Genomic DNA, 18,432 nt, shown 5'->3' with positions numbered 1-18,432 from the left:
CTGAGATTGATTACTGAACAGAGTTGTCCTCTCTGACCTTGGCTCTTAAGCACTCCGTCCATCCCCTAAATGTCCTTATCATTCCTCCCCGGCCATCTCTCTGCCTCTGCCCCGCCTGTTAAAACTGTCCCCTCTGACTCATGGTTCCAGATGATACCTGTTCCTGAAAGTTAAAGCCTCTACCCTCTATGTTCTCATTGAATTAAGTCAGGGCTGTCATCACATCTGACTTTGATTAAGAAGTATTTAATTATGGTAAGTGAAATAAGCCAGACTCAGGGAAAAAATATTCTATGAGTCCACTGTGGAGTAGGCAAATACATAGAGACAGAAAGAACAGAGGTTCCTGGGGGCTATGAGGTGGGAAGGAATGGGGAGTTATTGTTTAATGGGTACAGAGCTTATATTGAGGATGATGAAAAAGTGTGGGTATAGATGGTAGTGATGGTTACACAACATTGTGAATGTATTTAATGCCACTGAACTGTATACTTTAAAAAGTTTAAAACAATAAATATGTATATTTTACTACAATGAAGAAGTAACTTAGAGAAGTTATGTGTTTAAATAGTTTTTCTTTGTAGGTGGCAAGCTTGTGAGAATAAGGAGAAAACATAACTTTATTATCTTAACCCAGCACAGTGCTTTGCATGAGATAATTGCTCATTATTGCTTCAATACAGGAATGGAAGTCAATGGAAAGAAGCACAGAATTAAGGCAAGGTTTCCCCATATCTCTTAGTAATTTTGAAATTTTACAAATTGATTTTATCAGAGATAATCCTATTTAGTTGGAATTATTTGATGATACTGTCTTAAAAAGAAAATAATGACATTAAAAATCATCTGAAGCTGCTTTCTAGTTTCTTAATTTTTGTACTGATATCACGGGTAGCATTTTAGCAAATTCAATTTAAGTAATAATAATTTTCATTTATGTAATACTTAACAGGATTATCTGGGCTTTTCTCAGACCTTACACTATTTGAAGTCACAGAAAGTCAACTTCTTGTGCAGTGTTACTGAATGACTGTTTTTCCTGCTCCTCTGGTTCTGGATTCTTTCTTGCATAAATTGAAGGACGTACATTAAGTCTTAATCTTTTTTGTTTTGTTTTCTTTTTGGCTGTGCTGTGCATGCAAGATTTTAGTTACCTGATCAGGGATTGAACTCATGCCCCCTGCACTGGGAGCCTTAACCACTGGACTGCCAGGGAACTCCCTTCAGTCTTAATCTTAAACATTTCAGTTCATATACTCCTTTGACCCTGCTGACCCGTGACTATAGATTATGCTGTTTCATGCTAGACGTAGTCTTATAAATTAGAAGCATAAAGTTCTGAACCTGAGCACTAATCCAAGATTAGAGTGGAGATATCAAGAAAGAAATGAAGTGTTTACTTTAAGGGATAGGTAGGCACTGAGAAAGTATCTGGTTACTGGGCTTTTGTGCTGTTTTTAAGTTTGAAAAATTGATAGTTTTCATATTCTGCCAATAAACTATTGTCAAGGGCTATTTCATACAGATAATTTCCATGGAGAAGAAACTATGAATTTGGAGGATATTTTCCCTGGCTTCCCTGATAGCTCAGTTGGTAAAGAATCCGCCTGCAATGCAGGAGACCTGGGTTCGATCCCTGGGTTGGGAAGATCCCCTGGAGAAGGGAAAGGCTATCCACTCCAGTATTCTGGCCTGGAGAATTCCATGGACAGTCTATGGGGTCCCAAGAGTCAGACACGACTGAGTGACTTTCACTTTCACTTTCAATGGAAAATAAAATCGTGGATAAGTTTCTAAGATTTCTTGGATTTGTTTCAAATAATTCAGAGAGGGGAAGTGGTAGGTGGGGCATAAATAAAATTTGCTTAGCCACCAAGAGATAATTGTTGAAATGCAGTAGCAAGTACATAGGTGATTTTATTACAGTATTTTCACTATTTCTATAAGTTTGAAGTTTTCCAAAATAAAAAAATTTTAAAAAGCTGAAATAGATTCTGAATTGATGTGGCAAATTGTACACTCTTTAACTCTGCTCAGTTAATTCAGTTAATGATATTTCAAATATTAAGATTTTTGAAAACAAGGTACTCATTTGACACAAGGCACTATCAAGATAATATCTTGAAATTTCATTATTAGTCTCTATTTGAAATCGTTAGTCTCTATTTGAAATCTGACTTTGCATATCTTAAATAAGGTATATTTTTACATACCCACGCCCTTAAAAATGTATATATGCAAACATACACATAAAACTATGAACAGAAGTGATTTTAACTTGGTTAGAGAATATCAAACACCCTTTGGCAATGCAGACACACTTTAGATGTCACTGGCCTAAAGACCCTAGGTAGGGAGTTAGGCTTGCAGGAGAGGAGCCTCCCTGGGAGTCACGAGCTCCCTTTAATGTGGTGACCATGCACCTCCACTCCCTTAGTTCAGTGTGTTCATTGGCAAAGTGATGTGTACAACAGAAGGCATGGCCCTGGGCTGAAAGGCTGACTTGTCACCATACTGTGCTTCATGTTACAATACGGGTGTGGGCACATGGTTTGTGGGGAGCCAGTTATAGAGATCTGTCTGGAGCCCTCACTTGTGCCTTGCAGGGTAGTGACAGGAAGTAACTCTGTTCTCTGTGTCCCGTGTTCACTGGACACACCTCAGGTGTGATTTTCTCTCCTTTCTCTTGGGTGCAGCCTTGTCTCCTCCAGCTTGGAGCTAGCAGTGACAAGGGCAGCAGTATAGGCAGAAGGGCTCGTTCATGGCTAATTAATTGCAGTGAAGTATATGAACAGAGGGAGGATGAAATGAGAATGTGTGCCTCCTTGCTCAGCATAGCTTGGGGTCATAATGTGCTTTTTCTGTATCTAACACTCTTCTTGGGGAAACATGGTATGAATGAATAAAGTTCAGGTCAGTAAGTGACGTGTCTTCTTGTCCCCTCAGTTTCCCTTTTGGTGCCTCTGCACCCCAGTCAAGGGCAAATTGCTGAGAGGCCTCCTTTGGCAGGAGAAAGCAGACTCAGGAGGTACCTGCTGAGGACTGGTTGGTGTGTGTTTTCCTTCCCATATGATGTGTGTTATTTTATTGAGGTAAAATTCACACAACATTAGCTATTTTATCTTTAATATTTTGGCCGCAGTGCGTGGCCTGTGGGATCCCAGTTCCTGACCAGGGATTGAATCCAGGTCCCCTGCAGTGAGGAGTCTTAATCACTGGACCACCAGGGAATTCCCCAAATTAGCCATTTTAAAATGTACAATTCAGAGGCATTTAGTACAGTCCCAATGTTATATAACAACTACCTCTATCTAGTTCCAAAACAATTATATCACCCAAAAGAAAACCCCACACCCATTAATCAGTTATTCCCCATTTCCCCCTCTGCTCAACCTATTTTCTGTCTCTGTAGATTTCCCTATTCTGAGTATTTCATACGAATGAAATCATACCATATGTGACCTTTTGTGTCTGGTTTCTTTCACTTAGCACACTGTTTTCGAGGTTCAGCACATTATAGCATGTATAAGAACCTCATTCTTTTTTATGATCCACTTCATCTTTACTACTTCCCAGCACCCAACAGAGTGTTTAGAGCAAAGAAATGTTGAAATAAAAATGTTTACTGGCAGAATTCCCAAGCTGTGAGGTTAGGTTAGGTTCACATATTCAGGAAGGTTTCTCTTTCAGATCAGGCAGAACTTTGGGAGTCCTTCGGGTCTTACATGTAGGGATATGAGACCTGCCTCTTTAAAGGACACACTAGCATTTAAAAGTGTTTCAAAAACTACCCATGAGTATTTTGGGAGGATATAGCTTGGTTTTCTTTTGTTTTTAAGCAATCCAGATGCAGATTGATTTCTTTCTTTTTTTAATTCAGGCTGCCTGGAGGAAACTTTAATCTTTGGTTTCTCCTAAATATCAGTACCATGCTGGACTATTAATCTAGATTTCAAGGGGTAAATTTTTGCTTTTAATTTAAGAAACTGTATTGTTAACAGTCTTTCATTTTGTGGATTAAAAGAGTCCTTTCTCTGAACTGCTAATATTTAGTAACCGTAAGGGAAAGGCAAGGCACCTGAATCAGTTATCTGAACCTGCCAATGAGGTAGGTGAGCAATGTGTTTGAGGAATAGTGGATAAACGACTGACTCTGTTTTGGCCTCCCCTCCTATGTACTAATAATCTGAATGTTTTCCACATGATCGGGACCTCTATCATTTATGGCTTTGCCTCTTCTGTCCTCCCACTAGGCTATTAGGTTCCTGCAAGCTACTGGGGAGTTGATCAAGATTTTAAGCTAAAGATGGCGATGATGAGTCACCTGAGGGCCATTCTTCGAGCCTCTCCATGCAAGACACTGTGGAGAAGGTTCCAGACTCCGAGATCCACGCCTGCAAGGCCTTGCAGCCTCTACACCTGCACTTACAAATCCCGGAACCGAGTCTGTGAGTACACGGCTGCCTGGATGGAGTGGAAGCTGGTTGTTTCCTAAGAGTCACGGGTGTTCAGTGTGTGCAGCTCTGATGTCAGCAGCATTCCAGGCTGGGATTAGATGCCTTGAGGAGAATACCCCATTATTTCTCTGTTAAAATACGGGAAGCTTTTCCCCTAACTTTATTGAGCTACAGCTGACCTAAGTCTGAGGTGCACATCATGATGATGCACTCTGGAACGTTCCATCCCTCACTAGAAATTGCAGAAGAGTTACTTGTAGCTGACCAGCTGGCCCATGTGTGCTTTGCTGTGACCCCGCAGATCAGGTGAGGTGGCAGATGGTCTTCCCTGACTCCACGGCACTGCTGCCATTGGGGGTGGCTCATTCCGTGCTGTTGGGGCTGGACTGTGCACTACAGACTTCATGGCATCCCTAACTGTCTCAAGACCTCCCAAAAGGTCCCCTGGAGGCAAAGTGACGCTGGCACAGAACCCCTGGGATGATAGGAGAGGATAATGTGTGTGATGGTGGAGACATGAGTTTAATGCACTGGTTAAGCATATCTGCCAAATAGTTATTTTCTATATTTTCCACCATTCACAGTGAATTCACACAGTTTTCCAGTGTTGGTTTGCTTCCAGATTGTAGGTTTCTCAACTTTTCTTCCTTGGGTTTACTCTCTCTGACCCTATATGCACATTAAAAAGGAACTTATGAGCAGTGCCAATCTAGCTAAATCCATTGCCTTGAAACTGCTTCATAAATATATTTTTATTGTAAGTTCATTTTGTTTCTTCCATCATTGACTGTGTTCTCATTAAACTGAACTGGCCTGAGTCATAATAAATTTCTGGTCACTGGGTGTGGCTTCCTACCAGCAAGCCCACATCCTCCCCAGAATGGCTTCTTCTCAACACTGGCACTTTGTGGTCTAAGGCTAAAAATGGAAAAAAAAATTAGTCATATTTATCTAGTTACTAACAGAAAGGTTTTTTTTTAACAGAAAGTTGAAAGTTAAGAGTCTAATATTCACTATGCTCATGTCTTTAGAATACTTTGCTCCTAGGGAATTCCCTGGTGGCCAAGCAGTTAGGACTCCACATTTTCACTGACAAGGGCCGTGGTTTGATTCCTGGTTGGGGAAGCAAGATACAAGCCAAGTGGTAGGGCCAAAAAAAAAAAAAAAACCACACCCCATAAAACAGTTTGCTCCTTTTGATAACGACAAAAACAAAAAGTGGTAGTGACGTAGGGATGAGGGGCTACCTTGACTAATTTCCCACATCACATGTTCTTGTTTGTAGCTTACTAAGACAGACTGATGACAGTCATGATTTTTTTTTGCTTTAGATGTTTATACTGTCCCTCCTTGTTTCACCCAGGATAATATTTGGTCTTTGCTGCCCTGAGCCACTGAGCATGTCCTGGTCCCTCATCTGTTTAGCTGTAAGGACAATACTCATTGTTCCTAGAAACTCAGTACCTCAGCATAAGGCCCAGTGACCAAGAATGACCCAAAATTGTTGAGGGTTAGAAAAGATAATGTTCAAAGTCCTTAGCTAGCGCCTCCCACACAGTGAGAACTCGGTGTTGGCAGCTACCTCTAGTACCACAGTTGTTATCATCATCACCATCATCACCATGTCATATGCTCAGCACCTCCCTCAGATGTCTGACCATTTTTAGGATCTGGGGAGCACAGCGAGGACTGACTGGAGGAGGAGGGTATGGCAAACTGACAAGTAGCATTTCACTAGGGCCTGTGCCCTATGCTCTACCTTCATTCCCCATCATCACCAGGCAATCACTGGTGTCAACTCAAGCTGCTATTTGCTGTGATCTCAAGTTACAGACAGTAAATGTTGACAGTCCTAACCCTGTGGACTGGTAATATGATAAAATAAAGATTAAAGCCTGCACCAGTTACCCAAAATGAAAAAAATTAATTTCACTTCATGTATCACCTACTGACATTGAGCCTAAATGCCTAGTCATGAGGAGCAGTCGTCACCATAAAGGATATTAGTGCTTTTCTACATGAGGAGATACAAGAACTGGGCTCATAAAATCAGCTCCTGAAAATATCTACCTGAAGACTTGTACTGCCAGGTTTTCCCTGAGCACAGAGGCCCACACTTCTACTCTAGATCCTGATCTCCTTTCAGGTGTTGTTGAAAATCAGCAGCTGTAGCCATACATAATTTAATTCTTGTAGAGATGGATGGCAAGTGCCCATGGCAAATGCCAATCTGTAGCTGACAATATCCACAAGTGCCTAGCACTTACCGTATCAGCCATTTCCATCATCAGAGAAAGTTCTAGTTTACAGTACTTATATTAACTGAACAGTGTTAGAAAATGGTTCTATTAGTGCTCCAATTAATTTTAAAGAACACCAATAAAGCCTGGAGAACAACAGTACTCAAAAGTTTGTTTTGCAATGTCTTCACAAAAAATTCTGTATTCCCCAGATAACAGAGACTGGGATATCCAGAATATGTTGTCTTCCATTAACTTTCAAATAATCTTGAGAAACAATGAACCTATTAAGAGCCCTTTGGAATTACAGTAACAGCCTCAGGGGTCTCTGCAGCCATTGATATTCAGTCGCTAAGTCATGTCCCACTCTTTGCAACCCCATGGACTGTAGCACGCCAGACTCCTCTGTCCTCCACTATCTCCCAGAGTTTGTTCAAACTCATGTCCATTAACTTGGTGATGCCATCCAACAATCTCATCCTCTGTCATCCCCTTTTCCTCCCACCTTCAATCTTTCCCAGCATCAGGGTCTTTTCCAATGAGTCAGCTCTCCACATCAGGTGGCCAAAATATTGGAGCTTCAGTTTCAGCATCAGTCCTTCCAATGAATATTCAGGGTTGATTTCCTTCAGGATGGACTGGTTGGATCTCCTTGCAGTCCAAGGGACTTTCAAGAGTCTTCTCCAGCACCACAGCTCGAAAGCAACAATTGTTTGGTGCTCAGCCTTTTTTATGGTCCAATTCTCACATCCACACATGACTACTAGAAAAACCATAGCTTTGACTAGATGGACCTTTGTCAGCAAAGTGATGTCTTTGCTTTTGAATATACTGTCTAGGTTTTTTCATAGCTTTTCTTCCAAGGAGAAAGCATCTTTTAATTCCTTGGCAACAGTCACCATCTGCAGTGATTATGGAGTCCAGGAAAATAAAATCTGTCACTGTTTCCACTGTTTCCCCATCTATATGCCATGAAGTGGTGGGACCGGATGCCATGATTTTAGTTTTTTGAATATTGAGTTTTAAGCCAGCTTTTTCATTCTCCTCTTTCACACTCATCAAGAGACTGTTTAGTTTCTCTGCACTTTCTGCCATTAGAGTGGTATTAGCTGCATATCTGAGGTTGCTGTTGCTTCTCCCGGCAATCTGGATTCCAGCTTGTGATTCATCCAGCCTGGCATATCACATAATGTACTCTGCATAGAAGTTAAATAAGCATGGTGACAATATACAGCCTTGCCGTACCCCTTTCCCAATTTTGAACCAGTCAATTGTTCCATGTATGGTTCTAACTGTTGCTTCTTGATCCACATACAAGTTTCTCAGGAGACAGGTAAGATACTCTGGAACTCCCATCTGTTTAAGAATTTTTCACAGTTTGTTGTGATCCACACAGTCAAAGGCTTTAGCATAGTCAACAAAGCAGAATTATATGTTTTTCTGGAATTCTCTTGCTTTCTCCATGATCCAACCAATGTTGGCAATTTGATCTCTGGTTCCTCTGCCTTTTCTAAACCCAGCTTGTACATCTGGTAGTTCGTGGCTCACGTACTGCTGAAACCTAGCTTGAAGGATTTTAAGCATGACCTTGCTAGCATATGAAATGATCACAATTGTATGGTAGTTTGAACATTCTTTGGCATTGCCCTTCTTTGGGATTGGAGAAAAACTGACCTCATCCAGTCCTGTGGCCACTGCTGATTTTTCCAAATTTGCTAACATACTGAGTGCAGCACTTTAACAGTATCATCTTTTAGGATTTTAAATAGCTCAGCTGGAATTCCATCACCTCCACTAACATTGTTTGTAGTAATGCTTCCTAAGGCCCACTTGACTTCACCTCCAGGATATCTGGCTATAGGTGAGTGACCACACCATCATGTTTATCCAGGTCATTAAGACCTTTCTTGTATAGTTCTTCTGTGTATTCTTGCCACCTCTTCTTAATCTCTTCTGCTTCTGTTAGGTCTGTTTCATTTCTGTCCTTTATCATGCCCATCCTTGTATGAAATGTTCCCTTGATATCTCCAATTTTCTTGAAGAGATCTGTAGTCTTTCCCATTCTATTGTTTTCCTCTATGTCTTTGCATTGTTCATTTAAAAAGGCATTCTTATCTGTCCTTGCTGTTCTCTGGAACTCTGCATTCAGTTGGATATATCTTTCCCTTTCTCCCTTCTTGCCTTTTGCTTTTCTTCTTTTCTCAGCTATTTGTAAAGCCTCCTCAGACAACCACTTAGAAATTTTTTAATTTCTTTTTCTTTGCAGTGGTTTTGGTCACTGCCTCCTGTACAGTGTTACAAACTTCTGTCCATAGTTCTTCAGGCACTCTGTCTGTCACATCTAATCCCTTGAATCTGTTCGTCACCTCCACTGCATAATCATGAGGGATTTGATTTAGGTCATACCTGAATGGCCGAGTGGTTTCCCCTATTTTCTTCAATTTAAGACTGAATTTTGCAATAAGGAGCTAATGATCTGAGCCACAGTCAGCTTCAGGTCTTGTCTTTGCTGACTGTATAGAGCTTCTCCATCTTCAGCTGCAAAGAATATAATCAATTTGATTTCGGTATTGACTATTTGGTCATGCCCACGTATAGAGTCGTCTTGTGTGTTGTTGGAAAAGGGTGCTTGCTATGACCAGCATGTTCTCTTGACAAAACTCTGTTAGCCTGTGTCCTGCTTCATTTTGTACTCCAGGGCCAAACTTGCTTGTCATTCCAGGTATCTCTTGACTTCCTCCTTTTGTACTCCAATCCCCTATGATGAAAAAAGGATATCTTTTTTGGTGTTAGTTCTAGGGAGTTTTGTAGGTCTTCATAGAACCAACCAACTTCAGCTTCTTTGCATTAGTGGTTGGGGCACAGACTTGGATTACTGTGATGTTGAATGATTTGCCTTGGACACAAACTGAGATCATTCTGCCGTTTTTGAGATTGCACCCAAGTACTGCATTTCAGCTTCTTTTGTTTACTATGAGGGCTACTCCATTTCTTCTAAGGGATTCTTGTCTACTGTAGTAGATATAATGGTCATCTGAATTAAATTCGTGGATCCCCTTCATGGATCACAGCCTTGTCACGGTGAAGGGGCTTGCATAACTCAATGAAGCTATGAGCCATGCCATGCAGGGCCACTTAAGATGGATGGGTCATAGTGAAGAGTTCTGACAAAAGTAGTCCACTGGATGAGGAAATGGCAACCGACTCCAATCTCTTGCCTGGAAAATCCGATGTATAGAACAAAAAGGCAAAAAATGTGACATTGGAGGATGAGCTCCCCCAGGTCAAAAGATATCCAGTATGCTACTGGGGAAGAGCAGAGGGCAATTACTAATAGCTTCAGAAAGAATGAAGCAGCTGGGCCAAAGTGTAAATGATGCTCAGTTGTGAATGTGTCTTGTGGTGAAAGTAAAGTCCAAAGCTGTAAAGAACAATATTGCATAGGAGCCTGGAATGTTAGGTCCATGAATCAAGGTAAATTAGAAGTGGTTAAGCTGGAGATGGCAAGAGTGAACATCGACACCTTAGGATTCAGTGAACTAAAATGTTTGGGAATGGGCGAATTTAATCTGCAGCCACAGTGCACTAACAAATAGCCCTAAACTGACCACCAGGACATGTGGGCCTTAGTCTGCTGTGGTGGTAACTGCGTGTGATGCTGTGGTTACCTGGGCTCAGCATCAAAGTGCCTCTTACAGCCCTGATGCTCTAACAAGGCAGTTTGTGATTCTGTGACCATCCTCAACAAAGTCACATGAAAGGTCCCTGTGTGTCCTCTCACTGCAGTAGACCTGCTAGGATGGTATTCAATTTGATGAGTAAACAGCACATCTCAAGAAAAAGGACAGGTACAGGAGAAGGTACAGGGCAAGGCACAGGAAAAAAGGTTAATGACGGCATAGAGCAGTAATGTCCAGTAAATAAATGGAATATGAGCCACAAATATGAGCCATATAGACAGTTCTATATTTTCCAGTAACCACATTTTAAAAAGAACAAATAGTATGTCAGTTACATCTCAATAAAACTGGGAGGGGAGAAAAAATAAATTTTATTCATTTGTGAAATTAATTCTAATATATCAAATACATAGCTGAGATGTAGTATAGAGGGGAAATTAATTTTACTAATATATTTTATTTAACCCAATATATCCAAAACATATCTTGTCTCTTTAAAATGAATATAAGAATTATAAATGAACTATTTTACATTCTTTGTTTGTACTAAGTCTTCAAAGCCCCTAGGTGTTTTACCTTTACAGCACATCTCAATTTAAACTAGTCATATGGGGTGAGTGGCTACCATATTAGACAGTGCAGGTTAAGAGAGTAACAGCAGGTGAAGGGATGCTTAATATAGTGTGGGGTTGTTAGGGAATGGGCTTGGACTGACCTTGAGAGCCTCGTAGGATTTTACAAAATGATAGAGAAACTGGCAGATGTGATCATCTGAACACAAGTGTTCTGGGGTAAACCTGCTTGCCTGGTTGGAGAGACTGTGAGGTAAGGAGGTAAGGGTAGAGAGACCTTGTTTGGTTTTCTCTGTCAGTAACATAAGTGCTCAGTGCCTCCTTTGTGCCTGGCACCAACTTTGGCCCTGGGCTGTATAAAAAGTGGAGGACACGGGCTCTTTGAGCAGATAAAGCAAATATACTTTATATGAGAAATGGCTGGTGCTAAATGGTGTGAGTTCCAAAGAAGGAAAGATTAGAGTTAGAGTGACTGGAGAAGATGTCAAGATCAGTTTGGGAAGATGGAGTAGAGAGGGGTGAGAGAGGAGGAGAAACAACTAAGAAGTGTGGTGTGACGTGTGGGGCTGAGAGGCCTAAACTAGGCTGGTGGCCATGTCACCGGCAAGGCAAGGAACAGACAAACCTGAAGGAAGATTAAAGAAAAAATAGTGTGATGATCAGCAGGGTAATAGGAAATAAAGATAAAAGGGGAATGAGCCCTTCCCAATGATGGCCTTTATCTCATACATTCAATCTGCAGCTTGGTTCTGGATTGCAGAACACTGAGGGAGGCAGATAGTTAAGTGTATATATGCAAGGGAGGAGAACTAATTTTCCCTCTAGCCTTCTAGGGTCTTGGCTGAGACCTGTGTAATATGGCAGATTAACAGGAAAAAAAACAAACAAAAAAGGTTTAATAACAGGTATACCTCCTAGATAACATGGGAGAGACCCAGGAAAACAGTAATTCCTCCAGGTGGCTCTAGACACCACCTTCAATACCTGCTCTAGCTACAGACAAAAGAAGCTGCTGAGACAGGGCTGTTATTGGAGATGACCAGGAAAAGCACATTCAACAAGGGTAAGGCTGTTCTACAGATCTAAGTCCTGCATTCTCGACTGATGAGTTTTTGGTGACTTAGTCATCCTCCTCTTCCTGATACTGAGAGGGAGACACCCTTTCAAATGGAGCTTTCTGCTGGAAATGTAAATTTCCTTTACAAATCGGTAACTTCCACTCTGTTTCCAGAGCTTCTCCTATGTCTGCTGTTTCTCAAAATAGTCCTTATACCAAAGAGATATATTTGGGGGTTGCATATTTGATTCCCTTTCACTACCCCTAAAATATGCCTCTTTGACATATGGGTTATTTTGAGCTGATTATTTTGAGACATTGCAGACAAAGAAGCTCTGGAAACAGAGTATAAATTACCAGATTTTTTGCATGATACAGTTACATTAGAAAGGGGGCCTGTACCTGGAAGACAACTATTACTGGAGATCACTTTTTCACCTTTCTATAAACTTTGTTTAGGATGTATTAACTCTTCTCACCTTCCTGTGAAATTCATTCCTCCCCTTTGAAGTCCCAGACGGGTCCCAGCCCTTAGCTCATAATAGTATTTAAGCCACAATTTTCCAGATGCCTTTTCAGTTTTATATCCTTGTGGGGATTCCAGTAAGTAAGTAGGTAATTAATTTTTTTTCTCCCTATAATCTTTTTATTATGGTGGGGGTGTGGGGGTCTCAGCTAAGGACTTAGAAGGTTGAGGGAAAATTATTTTTACTCCCCTACAGTAGCATATTGTGCTACCCTTCATATGTATATAATTATGACTATACCTATGTAATAAATGTGAAGGAAAAAGATCAGAGTGTTGTGATTAAAAAATAAGAAAAAGAGGGGATCCTATTATAAGAGGGTAGTGAGAGCAGATTTTACTGAGAAAGTGACAAGCCCAATATCTAAATGTAATAGGAGCCACCCATAAACTCAATGAGGGGAAATTGACTTCTGAGGAGAAGGAAGAGCAGGAACTGAGGGGCTAAGGAAAGAATAAGCTTCTCAAGGGCTAAAAATGATGCCCCTCCCTGATCCCAGCCCAGGCTGGAGCCATAGGTGATACAAGCGCAAAGAAAAATCAAAGCCAGGATCAGTCACATAAACAAGAACTAAAGCCAAGCCAAGCACATGGGATCTAAGGGCTTTCATTAATGACAACTAATAGTGTGGTGTAGCCCCTTAAACCATGGTTGATAGAATCACTCATGCTGTTCATTTCATTTTCCCCACACAAGAAGAAACTGGAAACACAGGCTCCACTGTCAGAGCACATAATCATCTTCCTGCTTTGAGGCAAAGTCTGAGCAACCATCAAGAAATCATTTTAATCTGTACTTTGTTAGAATGGAGGAAGAAGAAGAGAGAAGAGAACAAAAATGTGACTTTATCATTGGCAAAACAAGCCCTGGGCAAAAGCTGGCTTCTCTAAGGGGACAGTGACCAAAGGCTCCCTGATGGGGTGGGGGTTGGGTTCCAAAAGGAGGAGGTGAGTGGGGGAAAGCCTGGAAGCTAAACTTGTGAATTGATAGGCGTGTTATGACCATGCCTGCATGCTCAGTCGTGTCCAACACTTTGCGACCCTATGACTGTAGCCTGCCAGGCTCCTCCATCCGTGGAATTCTCCAGGCAAGATAACTGGACTGGGTTGCCATTTCCTACGCCATGGGATCCTCCCAACCCAGGGATCAAACTGAGTCTCTCGTGTCTCCTGCATTGGCAGGCGGATTCTTTACTACTGTGCCACCTGGGAAGCCCATATGACCATAAAAGAGCCACTGAAAGAACAGGCCGGGTTTCCTCAGGCTGCTGTTTGTGTGGGTGAGGGAGTAGATTCTAGGCATTTCCTGAACAAAGTGGGGGCCGATTTAAGGTGAAACAGGGCATCGTCTTAGGCATCTGCTCATCATTCCTGTCTTCCCTAGTCTCCATGGGAGACAGACCCTCACCAGCTGGTTTTGAAGGGTGTGAATGCTCAAAGCCCCAGCCTCCCTCTGGGCATCTCAGAGGGGAAATGTTGTCAGGTCTCTGCTGGCCGCCAGCTTTAAGACTGAATCAGGGCTGTTCTGGGGGCTTCTGGAAGCTTTAAAATACCAAACTAAAAACTAACCAAATACAGCTTTTTAACCCAACAATAGCATTTGGATAATCCATGCTCAGATTAAAGGGCATTTATCAAATTAGGAGCTACAGGGCACAATAAAGGGGCAGGGAGACATGGCTCCTGCCTGCAAGGAATCTGCATTCCAGTCCAATAATAGCATGATTATATGGTGCCAGTTCCCCCCATTTTTCACTTTAGATTTCTGAAACAGAAAGTTCTCCTTCTCTCAAGTAAGTTCTTGTTCTTCGGAAGTTATTTTATACCGAGGGAGAAAACCCAAAACGTCGGGTTTAGACCTCTAGAGAAGAGATGATCTGTATTATGTGAAAAGCTGAGCAGAAAAAAGGGAATACCCTGAGTTTGCCTATTGCTTTTGGCTCTAGACCAAGATTTCTCAACTTTGGCATTGCTGATATCTGGGACCATGTAATTTTTGTGAAAGCCCATCCTGCTACTATATAGGATGTTTAGCTGCACCTCTGGCCTCTACCCACTAGATGTCAGTGGCACCCTCCTCCAGTTGGACAACTGAAAGTGTCTCCAGACATTGCCAAATGTCCCCTGGGGTCCCCATAGCTCCCTCCTGTGAGAAGCACTGGTCTAGAAACTGCCTTGGCACGCTCCGTGTCTATACTGCGGGCCACTTGTAGGATCCCACTTGGGGCAACTACCTCAGGAAGAGAACCCTCTCCCGTCTAAGAGGAAACCAGAGGCAAGCTTGTTTTTTTCTGACAAGCTGAGTACCAGTGACCCTGCCATGCACAGAGGGGTTTGACTGGGCAGCAGCTGCCTTGTCGCTTTCTCAAATCCTCAGGCTCATTCTCAGCAGTGGGGTGAGGTTCAGAAGGGCATTGGTCATGATTTATCTCGATTCATATTTTGTCTGGTTTTCCTGTTGGTCTTGGTTCTGCCCATCCATGCTGCTTCTAAAGGGCAGAGACCTGGACAACCCGAATTATACACGTGGAGTCTGTCCATCACGTGTCCATAGCTCTCTTTGTTATAAGAAATTTGCTGAGATTTATCAGGGACTTGCCACAAAGACCTGGCGCTTGACTCTGGTAGAAAAATCAGCAGTGGTGATGCCGTGTGAGACCGAGTGTGCGTGTACACCTGAGCTTACAGTGTCAGAGCTACACGTGTGACAGACAGAACTCCAGGGACCTTAGCAATGCTAACGTCTGGCCAGGCTTTGCAGGATGTCTGCCTAATCCTCACAGCTGGCTGCCATAGGAGGTGAACTCAGAGGACACACCTACGTGGGCCCATATGATCCCCGCAGTGAGGATTCCAGCTAGTGGGCCTCTTGATGACAGCCCCGATGTGCTTTCTCCTAGTGCACCCCCTCTGGGAGAAAGTGGACCTGGTCCCGGCAGGTGAGCGCCAGTCGCCCATCAACATCCGGTGGAGGGACAGTGTCTACGATCCTGGCTTACAGCCGCTCACCATCTCTTATGACCCGACCACCTGCCTCCACGTCTGGAATAACGGGTACTCTTTCCTCGTGGAATTTGAAGATTCTGCAGATAAATCAGGTGAGAGCCAGACCCGTGGTCTCATCTGGAGTTAAAGGGACAGCTTCATGTCAGCACAGGCCACATCGCACAGCCCCGGGAACCCGTTTGGTATCAGTGGTATGGGACTCATTGGGCTTACTTTCATTATGTATGGAAGAAGCCCCTTCTCTTTTTTATGAATGTTTTCCTCTAGTATCGGTAGTATTTTTCCTTAGTGAGCAAATATCTCTATAGAGAGAATTTGTAAGTGATAAAAAGATAGGCTTTGAAATTAAACCCTTGCTAGAAATTTCTTTTGCATATGTGTATTGCATATGAACAAATTTTCTCCGCTTACTGACTTTATAAGACACTTTTATTTAGATTGTAATGTTATTTAAGTAGATCTAACTGATGAGACTACAATACCATTGAAATGGGGCAAAAAGCATATTCATGTGTGCATGAGGTTACAGTCTAAACTAGTTAAGAGACCAATGATATGTGAGAAAAATGGAAACTCATGTTCTGTTAATTTTGTTAAACAATATCACCTAGTGTAAATGAAGCACAATTTAAAAGAGATTTTAAAATTCAAATATTATATTGCTTTTAAATCTACTTTTTTTTAGCCTACCCAGATATAAACTAATCTAATGACTTCAAAGTTTACCTGAAACTTTTAGTGTCTATTGAAAACCATGTGATTAATTCTATGCAGTATTCTTTGTTCAAACTGAATTTGATAGTATCAAATAATCTTAATTTGTCTGAAATAATTATTACTTGAAATAATATATCTTAAGCAACAATTGATCCATGGCTCAGCAGGTAAAGAATCTGCCTGCAATGCAGGAGACACAGGTTTGATCCCTGGGTCAGGAAGATCCCCTGGAGGAGGAAATGGCAACCCACTCCAGTCTTCCTGGCTGGAGGATCCCATGAAGAGAGGACCCTGGTGGGCTACGGTCTGTGGGGTCGCAAAGAGTCAGACATGACTGAGCCACTAAGCACATGATCCATCTTAAGGAATGGTTCTCAGCCACTGGCAGTTTTGCTACCCCTCCCTCCCCAGGGACTAGGGACACGGCAACATCTATAGGCATTTTGGTTGTCACATTGTGAGGAGTGTGCTATTGGCATCTTGTGGGTCGAGGCCACAATTACCGGCATTTATGAAGAGTTATCCAGCTTCAAATATCAATAGATGCACTCACTGGAGTGCATTTGTTTCTTTCTATTACCAATACTGATACAGTAATTAAATTTGATTTTTATTAGGCCTAAATCATTCTTTACTGCAAAAAAAAAAAAATCAATAGAGCTAAGATTGACAAACTTTGATTTTCTCTCATGAAGGTGAAGAAATGCATCCGTGACAGTGTTAATGAATAAAGTTAAAAGTATATGTTAGAACCTCCCTGGTGGTCCGGTCATTAAGAATCTGCCTGCCAGTGCAGGGTACACGGGTTCAATCCCTGGTCTGGGAAGATTCCACATGTGACTGGGCAGAACTTCAGTTTCACCCAACAGATTAGACTGAACATTTGCCAAACTCATGCTCACAATATGGAGCTGATATAGAAAAATAAGAATTTTTTAGAATACAATTTTATGTCTATTTCACTACACTTTAGTATTATTAATTAATAATTAATTATTAATTATTAATTCAGTGAATCATGTGGTATTATTCTCTGCACTTCTCCTAGCCCTCAAAGAAAAGTAGTCATTGGTGTCTTTGCTCACCCTTACAAAACTCCTTTTTTTTTTTTTTTTAACTCTTTCTTTTTTCAAAAAAGGAAATTATGTAAAACATTTATGAAAGCCAGTAAGATAAACAGTAGACCACTACATGACATAGCCAGTGTATTTGGACCTCTGAATGACTGTACTCAATCATTTGCATTCATAAAATTCAACTAATGAGGCAATAAACTCTAAAATAATTAATATGGATGAGATGGAAGGTTTGGTTTTCCTGTTGTTGTATGGTTTAACCATGAACAGACATCGCCAGGGTCTGCTCAGATGCCAGAAATGAGGAACTAACAGCTTCAGCAAATGCAAGCAAAAAAAAAAAAAAATTGCACAACCCAAAGCCTGAGGAAGGATGACTTTTAAAACTCATATCTGAACATTTCCCCTATAATGTACTGATTTCAGTAGTTCCAGAAAGTAAAGTATGGGGATGACTCACATTGTTCACTCTGTCCAAAGGGAGATAGGTGATAGTTTTTGACTTGCAAATTTCCTTTTCCATTTCAATGTAAGGAAAAGAAACACTGTTATCTTCAAAAATTGAAAAGCAAAGTGTTGGCACATAAAAAAGAAAGTATCTTTTGTACCCTTATTTCCGTTTTATAAGACTGTGTTAGATAAATATGCTGAGAGAAGTTTGCATTTTATTGTGCATAAAAAACACTGGGCATAGTAAATATAGACCATAGAACTAAGGCAAGAATTGGCCTTTAACAATTGTGTGCAGCTTGGAGTATAGTTAAATCCTGGTGTCATTCCGAATGCAGGTCTTGCCCTTACACATGTATTAACTGCATGGAAATCAAGTTTATAAACACTGGTATAAATACAGTGTGCTCCATTTAAGACAGTTCATGAGAAAGTCCACCCAGAGAGTCTACTTTTCCCCTGCATTTCTCCACGACATCAAAAACATCAAATCCCCTGAATTGTTGGATATGCCATTTCAGTGATCGAGGGAGGACCCCTGGAACACAACTACCGATTAAAGCAGTTCCATTTTCACTGGGGGGCCATTGATGCCTGGGGCTCTGAGCATACCGTGGACAGCAAATGTTACCCGGCAGAGGTAAGTTGAGA

General features: G+C 41.5%; 1 protein-coding gene and 1 long non-coding RNA gene across 6 annotated transcripts in view; one reads left to right on the top strand and one right to left on the bottom strand.

Moving 5' to 3' along the window:
* LOC133051872 (carbonic anhydrase 5B, mitochondrial) overlaps window positions 1–18,432 on the top strand; it is a 389,751-nt gene that overhangs the window by 4,437 nt on the left and 366,882 nt on the right. For 4 of the 5 annotated variants that reach the window (XM_061136544.1, XM_061136543.1, XM_061136542.1 and 1 more), the window contains exons 2-4: window positions 4,254–4,448; window positions 15,433–15,630; window positions 18,303–18,421. In XM_061136544.1, coding sequence (XP_060992527.1) covers window positions 4,307–4,448; window positions 15,433–15,630; window positions 18,303–18,421 — 459 coding nt within the window. In that variant the 5' untranslated portion in view covers window positions 4,254–4,306. Of the gene's footprint in view, window positions 1–4,090; window positions 4,109–4,253; window positions 4,449–15,432; window positions 15,631–18,302; window positions 18,422–18,432 lie in introns of those variants that run through there. The other variant, XM_061136541.1, reaches the window with a different exon arrangement.
* The window catches only part of LOC133051875 (uncharacterized), an 82,361-nt gene that overhangs the window by 51,183 nt on the left and 12,746 nt on the right, over window positions 1–18,432 (bottom strand). The gene's annotated exons all lie outside the window — the stretch shown is intronic.

Source organism: Dama dama, chromosome X (genome assembly GCF_033118175.1).
Source record: "Dama dama isolate Ldn47 chromosome X, ASM3311817v1, whole genome shotgun sequence".
NCBI lineage: Eukaryota > Metazoa > Chordata > Mammalia > Artiodactyla > Cervidae > Dama > Dama dama.
This window is presented reverse-complemented; position numbering and strand designations above follow the sequence as displayed.